At 45.3% G+C, this 20,474-nt stretch overlaps 1 protein-coding gene across 1 annotated transcript in view; it reads left to right on the top strand.

Annotated features, from left to right (window-relative positions):
- Positions 1 to 8,332, top strand: part of slc27a6 (solute carrier family 27 member 6) — a 145,003-nt gene extending 136,671 nt beyond the window's left edge. Inside the window, exon 10 of the mRNA XM_070881613.1 lies at positions 7,957 to 8,332. Coding sequence (XP_070737714.1) covers positions 7,957 to 8,133 — 177 coding nt within the window. The 3' untranslated portion in view covers positions 8,134 to 8,332. The remainder of the gene's footprint in view (positions 1 to 7,956) is intronic.
- The last annotated feature ends 12,142 nt before the right edge of the window (positions 8,333 to 20,474 follow it).

Raw genomic sequence — 20,474 nt, forward strand, 5'->3', positions numbered from 1 at the left:
ACCCCCACAACGTCTTGTGGGGTCAAAGATTAAGTCTTTCAGGCGGTCGACGCTCTCTCATGGAGCGCCGCAGTTGGGCTCTGGTTGTTGAGCTTTGGCGTGCGTCTCTGTCCTCTGTGGTGATTCCGGCTCGTCCGGGCTGACCGCAGGGACTGTGCATGCTGCTGAATGTTCTTGTTGCTCATTCACTGGCGGTGGTGTGGGCAGCATCTCATGATCTTCCTCAGGTTCCTCAGTGTCCATGCTGAACCTTTTTTTTTACTTGGTCCAGATGCTTGTGGCATATCTGTCCATTGTTAAGTCTGACCACTATGACCCTATTCCCCTCTTTGCCAATTACAGTACCCTCAAGCCACTTGGGCCCCAAAGCGTGATTAAGAACAAATACAGGGTCATCGATTTCTATCCATCTCCCCTTTAAGTTACGGTCATGGCACTCATTTTGGGACTGGCGCTTGCCCTCAACAATGTCTGACAGGACTGGATGAATGAGGGACAGCCGAGTTTTTAGTGTACATTTCATGAGTAGTTCCGCGGGCAGGACTCCCGTGAGCGAATGCGGTTGGGACCTATAAGCCAGCAGGAGGCGCGACAGGCGGCATTGAAGGGAGGGTCCTTGAATCCGGAGCATGCCTTGTTTTATGATTTGGACCGCATGTTCCACCTGATCATTGGAAGCCGGCTTGAACGGTGCTGTCCTGACATGTTTGATGCCATTACCCGACATGAACTCCCGGAATTCATAGCTAGTGAAACACGGGCCATTTTCGCTAACCAGGATGTCCGGCAAGCTGTGGATCGCAAAGACCGCACGCAGACTCTCCACAGTGGTGGATGTCGTGCACGAATTCAATATGATTCACTCGATCCATTTCGAGTACGCATCAACAAAAATGAGGAACATTTTCCCCATGAACAGGCCCGTCTACATGAATACGTGACCATGGCCTGGTGGGCCAGGGCCACGGGCTGAGTGGGACCTCCCTGGGGGCATTACCCAGCTGGGCACACGTCGTGCACCTGTAAACACAGTGTTCCAAGTCTGAGTCAATTCCCGGCCACCTTACATGTGACCGGGCAATGGCCTTCATTAGCACGATGCCTGGGTACTCGCTGTGGAGTTCCTTGATGAATGCTTCCCTTCCCTTCTGGGGCATGACTATCTGGCTGCCCCATAATAGGCAGTCGACTTGGATGGAGAGCTCATCCATCCGTCTGTGAAATGGTCTGACCTCCTCAGGGCATGCTCCGTGTGCGGGCGCCCAATCCCCAGTCAGGACACATTTCTTAATCAAGGATAGGAGGGGGATCTCTGTTGGTCCAGATTTTGATCTGGCGGGCTGTGATGGGGGAGCCTGCGCTGTCAAAGGCATCAACAGCCATGACCATCTCAGCGCTTTGCTCTGCTGCCCCCTCAGTGGTGGCCAGTGGAAGCTTGCTGAGCGCGTCAGCGCAATTTTCAGTGCCTGGCCGGTGCCGTATGGTGTAGTCATACGCAGCCAGCGTGAGAGCCCATCGCTGAATGCGGGCTGACGCATTGGCATTGACAACTTTGCTGTCTGACAACAGGGATGTTAACAGCTTGTGGTCTGTTTCTAACTCGAACCTTCTGCCAAAAAGGTACTGGTGCATCTTTTTCACCCCGTAGACACATGCAAGTGTTCCTTTTCAACCATCCCATATCCGCGTTCTGCTTGGGAGAGCGACCTGGAGGCATAAGCCACAGGTTGGAGTTGGCCCTCATCATTACTCTGCTGCAACACGCACCCAACCCCATAGCATGATGCATCACATGTCCAAACCAATTTCTTACGGGGGTTGGGTCAACAGCTTGTTAGAACAAAGCAGGTTCCGCGCCCGATTGAACGCCCGTTCCTGACAGTCACCCCAAAATCAATCGCAACCCTTACGCAGGAGCACGTGTAGCGGCTCCAACAATGTGTTTAAGTTCGGCAGAAAGTTCCCGAAATAGTTCAAGAGTCCCAGAAATGAACGCAACTCTGATGTGTCGCCGGGCCTGGGCGCTCGTCGAATCGCCTCCGTTTTGGATTCGGTAGGCCAGATCCCGTCTGCGGCAACCCTCCTGCCCAAAAACGCGACCTCGGGGCCAAAAACACACATTTGAACTTCTTTAGTCGCAGGCCTACCCGGTCCAGTCGGCGTAGCACCTCCTCCAGGTTGTGGAGGTGTTCCTCGGTGTCTCGACCCGTGATAAGGATGTCGTCCTGAAATACGATTGTTCCAGGGATGGATTTGAGCAGGCTTTCCATGTTCCTCTGAAAGATAGCGGCTGCTGAACGAATGCCAAACTGACACCTGTTGTAGACAAACAGCCCCTTGTGCGTGGTGATGGTGGTCAGTAGCTTGGATTCTTCGGCGAGTTCCTGGGTCAAGTAGGCTGAAGTGAGGTCCAACTTGGTGAACAGTTTGCCGCCTGCCAGCATGGCAAAAAGATCCTCCGCTCTCGGAAGCGGGTATTGGTCTTGTAGTGACACTCGGTTGATAGTGGCCTTGTAGTCGCCACAGATCCTGAACGAGCCATCCGTTTTTAGGACAAGGACGATGGGGCTTGCCCAGTCGCTGAATTCAACGGGCGAAATTATACCCTCTCTTAGCAACCTGTCCAACTCACTCTCAATTTTCTCCCGCATCACATACGGCACAGCTCTGACTTTATGGTGCACTGGTCTGGCGTCCAGGGTGATGCGTATCACAACTTTGGTTCCTTTGAAAGTCCCGACACCAGGTTGAAATAGTGACTCAAATTTCTGTAGGACCTGTGAGCATGAACTTCGCTCCACAGATGAAATGGCGTGCACATCCCCCCACTTCCAGTTCATCTCGGCTAGCCAGCTCCTCCCCAAAAGCGCGGGACTATTTCCCGGGACAATCGAGAGTGGCAGCCGGTTCTCTGATCCATTATGTGTGACCACCAACATTGCACTGCCTAGCACTGGGATGATCTCTTTGGTGTACGTCCGTAATTGCATGTCAATGCGTTCTAGTTTGGGTCTGCTAGCTCTGAGTGGCCATAGTTTCTCGAATTGTTGGACACTCATAAGTGACTGGCTGGCCCCTGTGTCCAGCACAATGCCTACCGGGATACCGTTTACTAGGACTTTCATCACCATAGGTGGCGTTTTTGTATATGAGCTGTGGATGTTTGCCCGCTGAACTTCAGCGTCCATTGCTGTGTCCCAAGCATCACCCTGCCTTGCAGACCCCTCGTGTGGTTCATCTGCCTCGTAAATTAGCCTCGCTGCGGGCTTCCTGCACATTCTGGCTAAATGTCCATTGAAGTTACAATTTCTACAGATGAATTGATGGAACTGCAGGTTTTTGCAGCATGTCTGCCCCTGTACCTCCAGCATGAGCTGAGATTGTTGTGAACATAAGAGCTGTTACCAGGCATTCCTCTCTGATTGTCTCTTTGATTACTCTTGAGCACTCTGTTGGTGGGTGTCAATGGCCCCATCCCGGGACGTATTGTCCCTTGTGATGGTGTAAGTGTCTGTTCAACCTGCCATTGTGTCTGTTGATGACCCACTCTAGAGTCTGTCTATTATAGATAGGGAAATAGAATGCGCTGCAGCTGCTCCGAGACATCCTTGACCCTTGCACCAGGGAGGCAACATACCATCCTAGAGTTTCGTTTCCTGCTGAAAAAATGCCTATCTATTCCTCTTACAATCGAATTCCCTATCACTATAACTCTTCCACTCTTTTTCCTGCCCTCCTGTACAGCAGAGCCATCCCTGGTGCCATGGATGTGGCTGCTGCTGCCTTCCCCTGATGAGTCATCTCCCCCAACAGTACCCAATGTGGTGTATCTGTTTTGGAGGGAGATGACCGCAGAGGACCCCTGCACCACCTTCTGTCCACTGTTCTGCCTGATGGTCACCCATTCCCTATCTGGCTGTGTAACCTTTACCTGCGGTGTGACCAATTCATTAAACGTGCTATTCCCGACATCCTCAGCATCGCGGATACTCCAGAGTGAGTCCATGCGCAGCTCCAGTGCTGCAATGCAGTCTGTCAGGAGCTGCAGCTGGATACACTTCCTGCACATGTAGTCGTCAGGGACACTGGAAGCATCCCTGATTTCCCACGTGGCACAGGAGGAGAATGACATGGGTCTGGGCTCTTTTGTCATGACTAACCCTTAGATTAACTTAATTGGTAACAACGCCAAAGGTTTCTTACTATAAGAAAAAAAAGAGGTAAGGAAAAAGAAAAACTACTAACCACTCAACCAGCCAATCACTTACCCTCTTGGCTGTGTTGTCACACTTCGATTACTTTTTACTTCTTTCTTACTTTTGACCTTGCACGAGCTGCAGCTAGCTGCTCCTCCCTGAGGGCAGGTCAAGTAGAGATGACAGAAGCAATCTGTCAATGGTGTGATAGGATCGACCAATGAGGTGACAGTGGATCCCGACTTTGCTGGAAACACTTGCAACCTCTAGAAAACTAAATCTGTGCTGACAATGCACTCAGCAACAGCATCTGTAGCAAGTGACCAACTATCAGATGGGAATTTTTATTGTACTTTTCATGCTGTGCACTAATGAGATGCATCAATGGCCACTCAACTTTCAGCTCAGGTTCACAGACATGGTTCCGAGATGCATGATTCCTGTATCCATAGAATCATAGAAAATTATGACACAGATGTAGAAGGAGGCCATTCAGCCCATCGTGTCGATGTCGATCGAAAAAGAGCTATCCAGCCTAATCCCACCTTACAGCTCTGGGTCCATAACCCCATCACGGCTCTTCAAGTGCACATCCAAGTACTTTTTAAATGTGGTGAGGGTTTCTACCTCTACCACACTTTCAGGCAGTGAGTTTGAGACTCCCACCACCCTCTGGGTGAAAGAAAATTTCCTCATCTCCCTTCTAATCCTTCTACCAACTACTTTAAATCTATGTCCCCTGATTATTGACCCCATGCTAAGGGAAAATTCCTTCCTATCCATTCCATCTAGGCCCCTCATAATTTTATACACGTCAATTAAATCTCCCCTCAGCCTCCTCTGTTCCAAAGAAAACAACCCCAGCCTATCCAATCTTTCCTCATAGCTAACATTTTCCAGTCCTGGCAAAATCCTCGTAAATCTCCTCTGCACCCTCTCTAGTGCAATCACATCTTTCCTGTAATGTGTTGACCAGAACTGTACGCAGTACTCAAGCTGTGGCCTAACAACTGTTGTATACAGTTCTAGCATAAATTCCCTGCTCTTATATTCTATGCATCGGTTAATAAAGGAAAGCATTCCGTATGCCTTTTTAACTACCTGTCCTGCTACCTTTAAGGATCTGTGGACATACACTCCAAGGTCCCTCTGTTCCTCCACACCTCCCAGTATCCTCCCATTTATTGTGTATTCCCTTGCCTTGTTGCCTCTCCCCAAATGCATTACCTCACATCTTTCTGAATTGAATTCCATTTTCCACTTTTTTGCCCAACTGACCAGTTCATCAATATCTACCTGCAGTCTTAAGCTTTCCTCCTCACTGTCAACCACATGGACAATTTTTGTATCATCTGTATATTTCTTTATCACGCCCCCTACATTTAAGTCTAAATCATTGATATATACCACAAAAAAGCAAGGGACATCGTACTGAGCCCTGTGGAGCTCCACTGGAAACAGCCTTCCAGTCGCAAAAACATCCGTCAACCATTACCCTTTGCTTCCTGCCACTGAGCCAGTTTTGGATCCAACTTGCCACTCTCCCTTGGATCCCATGGGCTTTTACTTTTTTGATCAGCCTTCCGTGTGGGACCTTGTCAAAAACTTTGCTAAAATCCATGTAGACTACATCAAATGCACTGCCCTCATTGACCCTCCTTGTTACCGCCTCAAAAAATTCAATCAAGTTAGTCAGACTCAACTTTCTCTTAACAAATCCATGCTGACTGTCCTTGATTAATCTGTGTCTTTCTAAATGAAAGTTTATACTTTCCCTCAGAATTGATTCCAATAATGTTCCCACCACCGAGGTTAAACTAACTGGCCTGTAATTACTCAGTTTATCCCTTCCTCCCTTTTTAAACAATACTACTCCAATCCTCTGGCACCACTCCTGTAGCCAGAGAGGATTGAAAAATGATGGTCAGAGCCTCTGCAATTTCCTCCCTTGCTTCTTTTAATATCCTAGGATATATTTCATCCGATCCTGGCGATTTATCTACTTTCAAAGATGCTAAACCCCTTAATATTTCCTTTCTTACTATGTTTATCTCATCCAATAATCCCTCATCCAGAGAAATTTGAAAGGTAGGGTTAAAAAGATACTTAAGGGTCTGATAAGTACCTCATAATGATTTAAATTACCTTGGCCACCTCTGTCGTTCGGCCGTACTGGCAAACATGCCTGAGGGAAAGGCACGTTGGGCAGGATGACGGCGAGTTCCCAACCCACTTCAAGGTGCTTCAAATTTCCCTCCCAACCCACTTCCAATCGTGTCCGCACAAACTTCAGAAAATTCCAGTCAATGTCTTTTTAAAATTTGGGTTCTTGGGACATAGGCAACGCTGGCAAAGCCACAATTATTGCCCATCCCTAATTGCCCTGATAACTGAGTGGCTTGCTAGGGCATTTCAGAGGCACTAAGAGTCAACCACATAGTCTGGGACTGGACTCGTGTAGGACAGACCAGGTAGTGGGGGTGGGGGAAAGGTTTGCTTCCTTGAAGAACATTAGTGAATCAGTTAGGTTTTTGCTACAAACTTTCATAGCCATTTTGTGGTAGAGGCCCACAATTTATTTAATTTAATTTCACAACTAACCACGGTACGATTTGCTCAAAGCATTTGAATTGCTAATCCAGAACCATAACCACTATGCTACCACATCCAGCAGATGTGCTGGTAGGGATGGAATCAAGCTAAATACAACCCATGGAGGAGAGATGGTGGACATGCATGGAGTGGTTGACCATGTTGAATGCTGCAGAAAGATTGAGGCGGACAGAGACGGAAAATGATCATTGGTCCAAATCACAAAGGATGTCATTAGTGACTTGACCAGGGCTACTATCTCGGTGCTGTGCGCAGGGCAGAAACTAGACTGAAAGGATTTAGATAAAGAATTATGAGCAAGATGAGCAACCATTCTAGGACTTTAGAAATGGGGGATGGGCATGTAGTGGTAGATGGAGGGGTCATTCATGGGCACTTTGAGGACTGGCATAATGATAGCTATTTTATAGGCAAGGGGAACAGTGCCTTTGCAATGGGAGCTGTTAACAGTGCTAGTTACCACTGTGGCAAGGAAAGATAGTTATGTGGTCAGTAGCTGATTCAAGGGTGGATTGCGGATGCAGCCAGTAAATCACATGACGATGGGCCTGGTGAGGTCTTTGTAGGTGGAGGAAGCTACTGCGTGATATGTGGCGAGGGTGAGGGAAGGGCTGCAGAGGTTCAGGGATAGGGGAGAGGAGCAGGCTGAGGCAGGCAAGTAGAAAGTTTCGAGCTTTGAGATGAAACCATCCAGAAGCTCCTTGTATTTTGTGTTGGAGGTGAGGACGGAGGGGAGAATGTGCTAAAAGGATTTAGAAAAGGAATTGTAAAGTTTGTAACAGAAGAAATTAATATCAATAGTTTATATGCTAATACTGTTGTAGATATTCATTGGAGTCGTTTGTTACTCGGGTAGAAGTGACAAGCTTTAGATGTATTTGCTAAAGATGTTCTGCCATAATCAACTGGTGTTTGCAATTGCTTTCTTAAATTAAGACCTGAAATGGACAAGCTTCTATTATTGCAGCATGTCCTAAAATCATATGAAACCACAGTACACACTGTTGGTAACTAATGTAGCACCAGTTCAAAAACATTTTCTATCCGAAGATAAAAGTGTAACTGTCACTGCTATTAAAGTGGATATTTTCCTCCAGAAAAGCTTGTACAAACTAAAACTAATTGTATTTATTTTATTACAATTTAGGAATCCATGGAGATGACTGGAACCTTCAAGAGAAAAAAAATTAATTTGGTGGAAGAAGCATTTAATCCCATGATAATAACTGAGCCATTGTATTTCTTGGATGTTTCTGAGAAATCTTACATTTCAATGACGGAACAAATCTACAACGACATTTTGTCATTCAAGATAAAATTATGAGCAATTTTTATAATTTGAGGATTTTGCCATGTGTCCATGGAAATCCAACATGACCACTTTTTCAGCAAATAATTTTATCGCATTAATTTTAATACCAACTGTGTTTTATCAACACATTCTATCTGAAGGTGTATTTTTGCAGGGAATTTTTTTAGCTTGCCTTGTAAATAATTTAAACTTGTATCTCTATAACAAAATACGTTACACTGTATTCTAAACTTTTTTAAAAAAGCCTGTATTTGACTTTTTAATTGGACAAAGTAGTGTTATAAAAATACTAAAAATGCTCCCAATCTGCATTCTTGTTTTTGTTGGTATTCCATATGTGAAATTACAAAACTTAAAAAGCTGCAATTTTTATCAGGCATATTTGATTTTTAAAATTTCCTACATCAGGACCCACAATAACCTTTGTTAAATGCATAGTTGCCATGTTAATTACAGCACCTATTTAATTCCTGTAACTAATGATTTGTGCCCTGTTTACTGGCCATGTCCATTTTACAGAAGACCCTAGACTAGAACTGCCTGGTCTCTGGTAAGATAAAGTCACCATTATTTGGGTGGGCAGGGGATGAATTCAGGGGGGAGCCTGGTTTCACTGGTCTTTTGAGGGTAAGTTGCAAATTCCTCCAGAATGTTGGTGGATGTTTCTTGCGATCTCCCCCATTCAATTACCACCTGTTCACATCAGAAGATATGGTAAGACTGGTGGAAAGGTGTCATTCTCGCGAACTGCAAATGTCCTTTTCTTGCCAGGAACATATCCTGATACAAGCGGAGTTTACAAGAGCAATCGATGGCAATTAAGAAAGTTGTCAATGTCAATTTGATAAACTGTAAAAAATAAAACCTCTGGATCTTCAGCTGGATCTGCCTGCATTCCTCGCCCCCCCCCCCCCCGGCCCTCCTCCCCCGCCCCCCCTTCATGGAATAGCACTCCAAAATTCCTTGTCTTCTTGCGTGCAAGCCTCTTTATTCTAATGACCTTATCCCTGCAATTTGGGACAGGTTCAGTGCTAGGGCAGACTGTCCTGCCTTGCCACACATCCAGTGGTGCAGTAGCGTGCCAGAAATTTCCAGGCTCCTGTGTATTTATATATGTTTTGGTATGTGAGGCAAAATTATCATACCATTTGTTCTAGCTGTGACTAATACCAACAACTAAATTAGCCCGTAAAATATTAAGGGCTAAATTCAGATCATCTGTAGTATTTATGCTGACTTGCTGACTTACTGCCATTCTGAAAATTCCAGCAGAGATGTTAAAGCTATTTTGGATGGTATTAATATCAGTTTCCATATTCATATATGGGTTTGTTACAGTGAAATATATTTAACACAGATTAACTAATAACACCATTTGAGCTAATTACTGGAGTGAGGATGCAATTAACCTTACAGAGCTTATTACAAATAGTAAAATTATATAGTCTGTTAATATTATGCGTATCATTCAGACCAGGTCTTAACTGTGCTAGTTTTTAACAGTGATGGTCGTGCATGTATTATTGCTATTTGTGGCTGCTAAAGTGCTCTTGGTTAATGATACTTTATGATGTATTTGTAGAACCACATCTAGAGAACTGAGCACATTGTTAATGACCATACCATAAGATGTATACTATTGCCCCTGAGAGGGCACAATTTAGAGGATCAAAGATAATGGGATCAAAAACCAAGATCAGCGTTTACAAGATCTAAGAAAATCATGTATTCAAAATGTTATTTGACTTATTTTTAGTGCATTCATCCAGAAAACACTAGGGGCTAGAATCTCCACTTTTTTTGCATGCTTAACACCCACTTAATGCCCATTATACCGCTGAAATGACATATAAGGAGCAGGGAGGTCTTACTGCAGTTGTACAGGGTCTTAATGAGGCCTCACCTGGAATATTGTGTTCAGTTTTGGTCTCCTAATCTGAGGAAGGACATTCTTGCTATTGAAGGAGTGCAGCGAAGGTTCACCAGACTGATTCCCGGGATGGCAGAACTGACATATGAGGAGAGACTGGATCGACTGGGCCTGTATTCACTGGAGTTTAGAAGGATGAGAGGGGATCTCATAGAAACATATAAAATTCTGATGGGACTGGACAGGTTAGATGCAGGAAGAATGTTCCTGATGTTGGGGAAGTCCAGAATCAGGGGACATAGTCTAAGGATAAGGGGTAAGCCATTTAGGACTGAGATGAGGAGAAACTTCTTCACTCAGAGAGTTGTTAACCTGTGGAATTTCCTACCGCAGAGAGTTGTTGATGCCAGTTCATTGGATATATTCAAGAGGGAGTTAGATATGGCCCTTACGGCTAAAGGAATCAAGGGGTATGGAGAGAAAGCAGAAAAGGGGTACTGAGGTGAATGATCAGCCATGATCTTATTGAATGGTGGTGCAGGTTCGAAGGGCCGAATGGCCTACTCCTGCACCTATTTTCTATGTTTCTATAACGGCCATATATCGCCCATTTTGGCACAAAATGGAAATTTACTGGCATTTTTAGAAAAACTTATTGCCGAGCGTTACTTTCCTAATGGGCGGTAACGCCGGGAAAAAATATTACCGCCCGCCCTTTTTTTGGAGGCGGAATCAGTAAAATGGGCAAAATCAACGGCCATAATATCGGTCAGTGTTACTTTCCGCACGGAATTAATGCCAAGATTCAATATTAACGCCCACCCACTGTTTTTTGTCGTAAAGAGCATATTTACCTAAACTAGCGGCTATGGAGATCGCCCACCATCAATTTCACCACCTCACACATATATCGCCCACAATATCACTCACCCAAAAAAATGGCCACAAAAAGTGGAACTAACCGGAACGAACGCCAGCGGTGCGGCTGGCATTTGTTAAAGCCAACTCTTATCTGAGGAGCTGATATCTGAACGATTTGCCTGAAAGAGCGCTGATGTGAGTGACAACGATGACACACTGCTGTGAGTGTGCAGCTCAGAGATCAATGGTGCCCATCAACTTGGTACCAGTTAAAGTTTACGTTGATTGATGTCAAGTTGTATTTAACCCTTTCATTGTAAGGAATCACCAGTGTGTAAAGGTCCAGCTATCTGAGACAATGCGCAACAAAGTTATGTTCAATAACAAAAATGTAATACCAACATTGATCTGAAATCATAAGTATCACAGCCAATAACACCCAACCCCCGCCCACACCCCACTTTTTCCATCATTGACATAAATCACATGTTCAACATGTCCAGCAACACAGAATACAAAGGCAAAGCAGGAGCATGGTGCCCAGCCCCCATACATTGCAACAAATTGCATACACCCAGATGGAGATATAACACAGCCATCACCTGCGGACATGCACCTCACTTTCCTTCCCCCCCCCTCCCCATCTCTCCACCTCTACCTCTTCCCCTCATCGCTCCATGGTGCCTGGCCGAGGAGCTCCTCAGGCGGTGCCTCATTGGGGGGGGAATGAAGGAAGATGCGGTAGTTGCACGGGTACGGGAACGGGGTGCCGAGGGGGCAACATTCTCTGATGCAGAAGCAGGATCTTGGTCCTTGCTCTCACCTGCCGTTCACAGTGGTGGTGCGGAACCTAGGGGTGGAGTGCCGCACTCGGGGACTATTGGGAGACCTGTGGCAGCAGTTGTTGCTGGATATCGCATCCAGGGCCTCCGCCATGCACGGAATGTACTCGATTATGGTGGCCAGCTGTCGGGATATGCCCCCCAATGCTTCAATGAGCTGGTCACCAATGTCTACAGTCCTCCTGGACAACGGTACCATATCTCCGCTCTCATGTCGCGTTCGTGGAACAGACCTGTCGCGTCCATGAGGCCTCCGCGGGGTCAGCACCATCCTGGGGACAAATGGGTTGCCCTGTGGTGAGGTGCTTGGGGCCGGTACCTCCTGAGTGGAGGTGGGAATGACCGGAGGACCACTAGATGGCCTTGGGGTGGAATGGCTTCTGGATCGTGGCGATGCAGGTTCTTCGAAGTCCGTGTTCTCATCCGTGGAGAACAGACCCAGCGGATGGACAGGCGAGAATCGGAGTTCCTCAGCACCAGATGTAGTAGGATCGTCCGCCGACTGCTGCCCCGCGCCCCCACCTTCTGGCCTCTGTGGTCTTGCCTGGGGTCGCGCTGCTAGCTGAGCTGCAAAACACAAATGAGGTTATTAGAGGAGAAGGGGGTGCTAAGGTGACAAGGTGAGTCCAGCACTACACACAGCATATGCACAACAAAAGCACCACCGCTATCAAAATCATCACAGACATCACATTTCATGACCATCAACACATTGTGCATTGCAGTAATTTTCATTAGGCCAGCATTATTTCTATGACAATTTTTGAAATCATCTATCATATATGATTGCTCGGATATGAGTGGGTGTTGCATCTATAGACTTTACATGACGCAATGGTGTAAGCTTTACTCACATGGCATCACTTCAGGGTCTGTCCGTGGGTGCTTCCCCATGAGTGTGAGCACATGCTCCTCCATGTCAGTGATGTCGCTGGGGACTGGTGGCCCCCCACCCGTTCGCCTCTGCACGGACCTCATTGTCGATAGCTTCTTCTATAAAAGGTGACAAGCTAACATGGCATGAGATCATTGCGTGATATCATTGCTAGGTACTATCACAGAGACTGATACAACACATAACCAACAGATGTAATCATGATTATTATGATAATTATCATTCTTTACCTAAAGACGTAAACCGTGACCGCAGGCTTTGAGTAAAACATTCCCAGTAAAAGTGCAAGACCTCACATCTGCTGATAGTCACTCATGACTGTTACAAATCAAATTCTATAAATACATAAATACATGTAAATCAATGTAATACTCTTGCGGATCTCACAAGGTCGTTCCATCGTTTGCGGCATTGGTTGCTCTCACGTACTTCATTCATTGCCGACGAGACCACCTCTGCTATCTCGGTCCATATCTCCTGGTATGCCTTTGGGCTGGGCTTCCCACACCCTCCCTGTGTCAAATCACCCCAGCGTAACTCGACCTCCTGCAGGAGGGAGGCATTTGCCTTGTTCGAGAATCTCCTGGCTCTTTTGCACCCTCCAATGTGCTCCTCTCCCACCTCACTGCTCTCTTCAGTGTCGGTCTCCACAGCATGCTGTGATGCCATCTCCTCTCCATTATAGGCCAAATTTGGTCAAATATGTGGCTGGTAACACCTTTTTGTTTGCCTACTTGCTGTGAAGCTCTAAAGTCTGTCTCCTTCCTCCCAAAGCAGCCACACCACACCCAGCCACGCCTTCAGTCCCTCTGAGCTCCCTCTCTGTTTCCTGCGCATGTCATGGTGACCTTTGACCTCCAGAATCGCGGGAATCGAGCATTGCCATGCCGTTGCTAAGGACCTTCAGAAACTTTACGCAGAAGGTCAAAAAACTTTAAAGCTACCACCCATTTTATATCGTTCGCGGTAACGCCCATTTTGGAGACTCGGTGTTTAGAAAATGGGCAAGAAGCCGACGATCTAAAAACCCTTTTTTACCACCCATGCCAGAAATTTTTGGGCGATAACCACAAAAATGGAGTTTCTATCCCTATAAACCTCACTTATTACAGCATCCAATTATTTTGTAAATAATTCCAGGGTTTTCTCCTCCATTACTCTATCTGTGAGTTCATTTCATGCAGTGATTACTCTGTGTGTGAAGAAGAACTTCCTGATATTACTTGTTTTACTAATTTGAACCTGTGAATCCTTGTCTTATCCTCAGAGTTTATAGTAGTTTCCCAGATTTACCTTCCCCATACCATTTTCTGTCTTAAACACCACTAGAAGATAATCTTATAGATCACCTCTCAGATGCCTCATTCAAAGACAGAAAACCCAAGTCCTCGTAATCCAGACCTTTGACACTACGGATCAGCCTGTGGATCTTCTCTGCATTGCCTCTGGTCCTTGAATCTCACCCTCTTAATTTTAATGCTGTTGTTAATCCATTTAAAATAAATAGGATAATGCTGGCATCAAAATAATGAAGATTAGAAAATCTAGGCTCAATAATCTAAATTATAAAACATTAACGAAGTTAAGTTTGTTTTAGGAAAAGTGAGAATATTAAGATTACATAATTTTTAAAATTATGAAGAGGATTGATAAAAGTGAATGAGACAAATTATACATTTTGAAGAACATTCAGAAACCAATGGATATGATTCAAAGGGAATTCAGGACGAACGATTTAATACAGTGAATAATAGACATTTGGTATAAGTTATCAGGAAAAGCCAATAAAACAAATAGTATAAATAGGTAGACCATCAGCAGGCTGGGGCCATTGGAGGGAGCAGCGAGCAGCGGCCCAGCACGGAAATTGGCACGGTCCCTGCCTGCAAGACCAACAGCAGGCCGGGGACATTGGAGGGAGCAGCGAGCGGCGGCCCAGCCTGGAAATTGGCGTGGTCCCTGCCTGCAAGACCAACAGCAGGCCGGGGACATTGGAGGGAGCAGCGAGCGGCAGCCTACCACTGCAGGATGACGACAGCTATGAAGCCAGGTCGCTGATTGCAGTGTGGGCAGGCACAGCAGGAGGGGTGAAGGAGCAGCAAGAGTCCATAGAGGGAAGGGACCGTGGCCCAGGAGAGGCGTGAATCTGGGGCCCAGAAAAGGCGAGGGCCCAGAAGAGGCAAGGGCCCAGGGGCAGCACGAGCCAGCCCACACTGCGATATGTGTGCGTGCTCGGTCTGTGCAGCAGAGCTGGTGTCCAGTTAGTCTTGGGTAATCCTTGCCACTGGACCAAGACCTAGCTCTGTCAAACCTGTGTGGTGGCTGGTGTGCAACGGGCACCACACGTTAAAAAAATACAGGACCTAATATTCCAGATCACGATGTAGTTCGGGATCTGGAATATTAGGTCTTTCATTGAAACACCTGTGAACTCTTCCCTTTTTGGCATGGAAACAAGTTATCCTCGCTTCGAGGGACTGCCGATGATAATGATGATGATAAATAGGTTCAGAAGACAAATGGATAGGTTTCTGGAGAAAGATAGATTTGAAAGATATCAGCCATAGAAATTACAGTGCAGAAGGATGCCATTTGTCGATCACACCTAATCTTATTTTCCTGTCCTTTTAGTCTCTGTCTCAATAGTAACTTTGTTAACCCATGCTACTACAAGTGAGAATTAATTTTGTCCTTGACAATTGTTTCAGTAGTTTTCCCACCACTGACATAGACTGACTGGCCTGTAATTGCCCGGTTTATCCCTCTCTGCTTTTTTGAACAATGTGTCTAGCCCTCTGGGACCACTCCCATATCCAAGGAGGATTGAAAGATTGGACTAAATTGGACAGCATTTTCAAAGAGCTGGCAAAGACATGACAAACTGAATGGCCTCCTTCTGTGCTGTAATTTTCTGTGGCCAGGAAATTCCCTACCTTAGTGCCAACCATTAACACCATATTTCTCTAAAAAATGGCAGCCACGTCCCTTCTGCCCGCTTCCAGCGCAGGAAATGGCGGCCAAAATTTTGGTGAGGTCGATAGCGTGCCGATGCCGGCGCTTGCCTGTCAAATGCGAATTTGATAATCGTGACGTCAATCGGTGTGCAAACCCTGATTTGATGCACGATTGCGATTTTGGATGTTGCTGCCCACCACGCACGGTAGAACGTGTGTGCAGCAGTACTGCAGAGACGCTGTCAGTGCTTCTTAAAGGGACACACACATCTTTCAGATAAGTTTCAATTTCAGCTTTTAGAGTTTTTAAAAATATTTTTTTGAAGTAGTCGCTGGGTGCAATACATTTAAAAAATGTGCAGGGAATTCTGCTCGTCGCTCGCAAGGCTTTTGATGTTAAAGGAAGGCCTCAGAGAAGACAGAAAATGCTGGAAATACTCAGCAGGTCAGGCAGCATCTCAAGAGAGTGAAACAGAGTTAAAGTTTCAGGTCAAGATGCTGCCTGACCTGCTGAGTATTTCCAGCATTTTCTGGTTTTATTTCAGATTTCCAGCATCTGCAGTATTTTACCTCTGAGAACACCACTTGCTCATAGTCCTGGGGGGCACATGGAGATGAAACAGAGGTAGCAAAAGAGACAAGCTGCTCGCAGAGAGAAGAGGAAACCACAGAAGAGGAAGACACAGATGAGGAGAACGCAGAAGAGGAAGCTGAAGTGGAAGACGTAGAAGAAGAGGAAGCGGAAGGAAGAATGCAACCCAAACAGCCACTTTCTGGTCGGGATAGCCAGATTGAATCAACCGCCTGTGATATAAGTGACCAATTCCCTTTCAACATTAGTCCCACACCTTACCTAACCTCTGTACCTGACCATCACAGCATCCTCTTGGCCACAATGCTGAAATAAAAGCCACCACAAAGCAAACATTCCAATCCAACTTTATCCATATATGCATCCAATATGACATCAAGAAATCTACTACTTAAGGGAGTCAAGGGTTATGGGGAGCAGGCGGGGAAGTGGAGTTGAGGCCAGGATCAGATCAATCATGATCTTATTGAATGGCGGAGCAGGCTCAAGGGACCAAATGGCCTACTCCTGCTCCTATTTCTTATGTTCTTATGTGCATTCCCTTCGTGATGGTCTTGTGTGCATCTTTGCCTAACCTAGTGTGTCACGTCTCTTCCAAGGGAGTGAGGTGAAGCTAAGAATGTGAGGTGTGCCTCATGTTTGGTAGAGTTTGTTGGTAGTTGAGTGATGTGGTGTGGTGGGGGGGGAGGTCGTGCATTGAGCAGTGTGTGAGGCTGGTGATGTTTTATGGTAAGTGACCGCTTTTGAAGATGCATTCACTGGCCTTGACCACTCATCTGAGGTCATGAAACTTCTTTGGGCACTCGAGCCAGGTCCTGGGGGTGACACTGCTGGCAGTGATGGCCTTGACAATTTGATCCCATATCCTTCTTTCTCGAGGGCCTTCTGGGTCCCTGTTGGTAGTGGACCTATCTTCCTGTGTTGATGCCCTGCACAAAGTTCGAAGGCTGCGTGCGAGACTCTGGGTGCCCTTTCCCTGGTCTGTTGAGCCATTTGTGTTCGTGCTGGAGCATTTTTACCATTTTTTACATACAGAAGGCAGTTCAGCTTTAAGAGCTGACGACTACTTAGTTTGGAATGATTTTTAATTATTTTTTCTCAGAAGACAGTTGAGCTGTAAGGGCTAGTGACTGCCTATTCTTGAATGATTTTGTTTCAAAAGGCAGTTCCCCTTTATGGGCACCTATTCTCATGCATCGTTTAGGTGCTACCTGAGAGCCAGATTGCGGAAGGTGGTTGGCTCCTTGTGTTGCACAGAAGGGTCATGGGACTGAGGTGGTCCTCGTCTCTTGGCAGCTGGCTCCTGACGTACTGTCGCTGCTGGCCGCATAACTGGAAGCTGCTCTTAGACAACCTGGCCTTGCCTTCCACTGATGTGGTGTTCTAAGGGGGAACAACAGGAAGCCTGCCATGTACTGCTGTCCTGAGGGCCAACAATATAACACATTGAGAGTAGAAGATAAGAATGAGTGAGCAGCACCTCCTTGGGATTAAGGAGACAGAGAAGGGAATGGAAGGTTGTAGCTGTGTGGTGCTTTACATGGATGCCAGAGCAACGGTGCAGGTATTCAGTCAATAACCTGGTACCGGCAAGATGGCATCTCCCCACACCAAGACCTGAGTGCCTCCCCACAAGCTGCCTGGCCTTGTCTTCAAACAGGATGAGGAGTTTCATGGTGGAGTAGCCCCATCCAGTGGCCTGCCTTCAGTGGGCATTATATGCCAATTTCTTACACAAAGAAATAAATGAATGAGGGTAAAGCTGACAGTTAAGCAATATACACCAAATGTCATGGGAGAGGTGAAGTAATACATGTGGTATGAGGGTGTTAAAGTGGAGATAGGTATTTTGTGTTTGCAAATGTAAGTAATTGCTGTGAGTGGAGCTGGGTACCTATAGTGCAGGATAGGGAGTTGGAGGTGCCCCTTAACCCAAAAGCATTGTGAAGGGTTAGCTGTGGAGATTTTGCTTTAAGAGGGTGAAGAATGTGCTGGTGTCTAGGGTGGGCAAGGAAGAAAAGGGAGAGGTATGCGATGTGCTGCCTTGCACACCCTGCTGACTATGGGGAACTTTTTAGATCACTGTTCTAGCAGTCAATGCCATCTTCCTCCATGAAGTATGAGTGATAATTCTGGGTGATTTGATGGTACCCACAGTCGCACACCCTCAATGCCTTCCAGGAGGTATGAACGAGTGAAGTTGTACGTTCTTTACTGGCTTAGTGCCCTGCCCTGCTGATCTCTCGGTATAGATGGCACTTGAATAATTATAATTCTGACCAAGTATAATAAAAAATATTGGTAAGACCAGCAGAGAGATTATTTGAGAGAAATTAAATAGCCAAGTAGTGTCCCTGATTTACTTTTTTGTCCCTTAGTGTTCTGCTGAATAGCACAGGCTGAACAGTGGAAGTAAACGGCTGCTGGTTCAGCTGCTTGCACCAGTTATACACTGATTTTACACCAATGCTTACACCAGTGGGTATGCAAATTAGCATGCTCAGGAAACTTTCTTCTTTTTCCCTCAAGAGGCCAGTGATGGATGTAATACTTTTTTTTTAAAAACTGCAATTCTAGGCCAATTTTTCACAATTTATCAAAACCTTTCAGAATGTTGAAACCTTGTTAGATTCCAGGGGCGAATAATACTTTGAGTCCACATAACTGTAATTTTTTGGTATGATTCTAGTGTATCTTCGCTGTTCCTATTCCATGATTCTAATAGCTTCTAATTGTATGCTCAGAACTGCATACAATATTTTACAACATCTTGTACAAATTCAACATCACTTCCTGGCGTTTACATTTGCTGTCCCTGTGTATAAAACTGAGAATCCATTTATATTTTTCATGGTCTTTTCTATCTTTGCTTCCACCTCTCCATTTCTCCACTCTGCTAAGATTCTTATCATTTAAGGTGTACTTCCTTCCACTACTCTTTTTCTTGGATTAAACTGCACCTGCCACCTAATTGCCCATTCTCACAGTTGCCCTTACCCGTTTAGCAAACTTCAATTCAATTTCTCTTGTGGCTCTGTCCAAATTATTTACATATAAAACTATGAGGTCACCGTAGAAATCCCTGGGGCATACCACTATCTATATCACACCAATCCAAAAATATCCATATGCTCCTGCTCATCATCTAGTCCTAGTCTATGTGACTACATTCCTCTAACACCATATTCCCTTATGTTAGTAATACTATCTCATGGCAATTCTTCAGTGCCTTCTGAGCATCCATATATACAACATCCACTGCCTCATTTTATCTATACACTGTAATTTCCTTAAAAAATGCAATTAAAATGGTTGAGCTGTGTCTGGCCTTTACAAATCCAAGCTGACTCCTTGATTAGTGCATATCTCCCTTATTGTTTAGTAACTTATCCCAAATTGGACCATAGGAGGATGATAGTGCATGGAAAATTGTGGGGTGCTCACCCGTGTCTTCCTGATGTGTGTATCCAATGGGTGAAGTTCTGCATCAGCAGTGCCCATTTAGTAAATTGGCTCTAAAAAAATGATCCACAGTTAAGGTAAGTCTTTCTGTCTTATCCCCGCCCTCCCATTAGGCACAGTTCTTATTTCCAAAGACTTTTTGAAAATTATGGTTAATTACTCTGCTGTCTCCTCAACCTCTTTCAGTATTCTGGGATGCAAGTCATCTGGGCCTGGTGACCTGTTTATATTTAGTCTCATTAATTTTTATTAATATAGTTTCCTTTTGATTATTTCTAGTAGTGACACATCCACATCCATCTCAGGTACTGGTACATTCCACTTTCAACTTTCTCTTTAAAACCTGAGGTAAAATACTGACCAAGAATCTCTACCATTGCATCACTCTCAAGTACAAGATGCCTCTTTTCATTTCTAAGTACAGCCACACTTTAAAAATATTTTCTTAATGGAGTGGATCTTGACTTTGCACGCTAGTTTAAAATGGGTGATAGCGAGTGGGCAGCCCGTTTTACAACTCCCGATTTTTATTTCCATGAAAAACAGGCTGCTGACTCGCTATCACCCATTTTACATTATATTATTTACAACTGATAATTGCCTAAAGTTTTTTAATAACCAATTCTGAAAATAGCCCACAGTCACTACATTTGTTGTACTAGCTGTATTAAGTTACTTTATTCAGCAGCATAGGGGTTAATCTTACTGCAATGAATAGAAGTTCTCCCACAAATCATATATACAAATCATGAAGGCCAGGAAATTCCTTGGAGCTCCTGCTGCTCCACTTGCATTACTTCACCAGATGTGCGGCAAACACCCTTTAGTTATTGTGAATGATTAAAAACTCACAAGTGCTACAGACCCCAATCATTTA

Source organism: Pristiophorus japonicus, chromosome 1 (assembly GCF_044704955.1).
Source record: "Pristiophorus japonicus isolate sPriJap1 chromosome 1, sPriJap1.hap1, whole genome shotgun sequence".
NCBI lineage: Eukaryota > Metazoa > Chordata > Chondrichthyes > Pristiophoridae > Pristiophorus > Pristiophorus japonicus.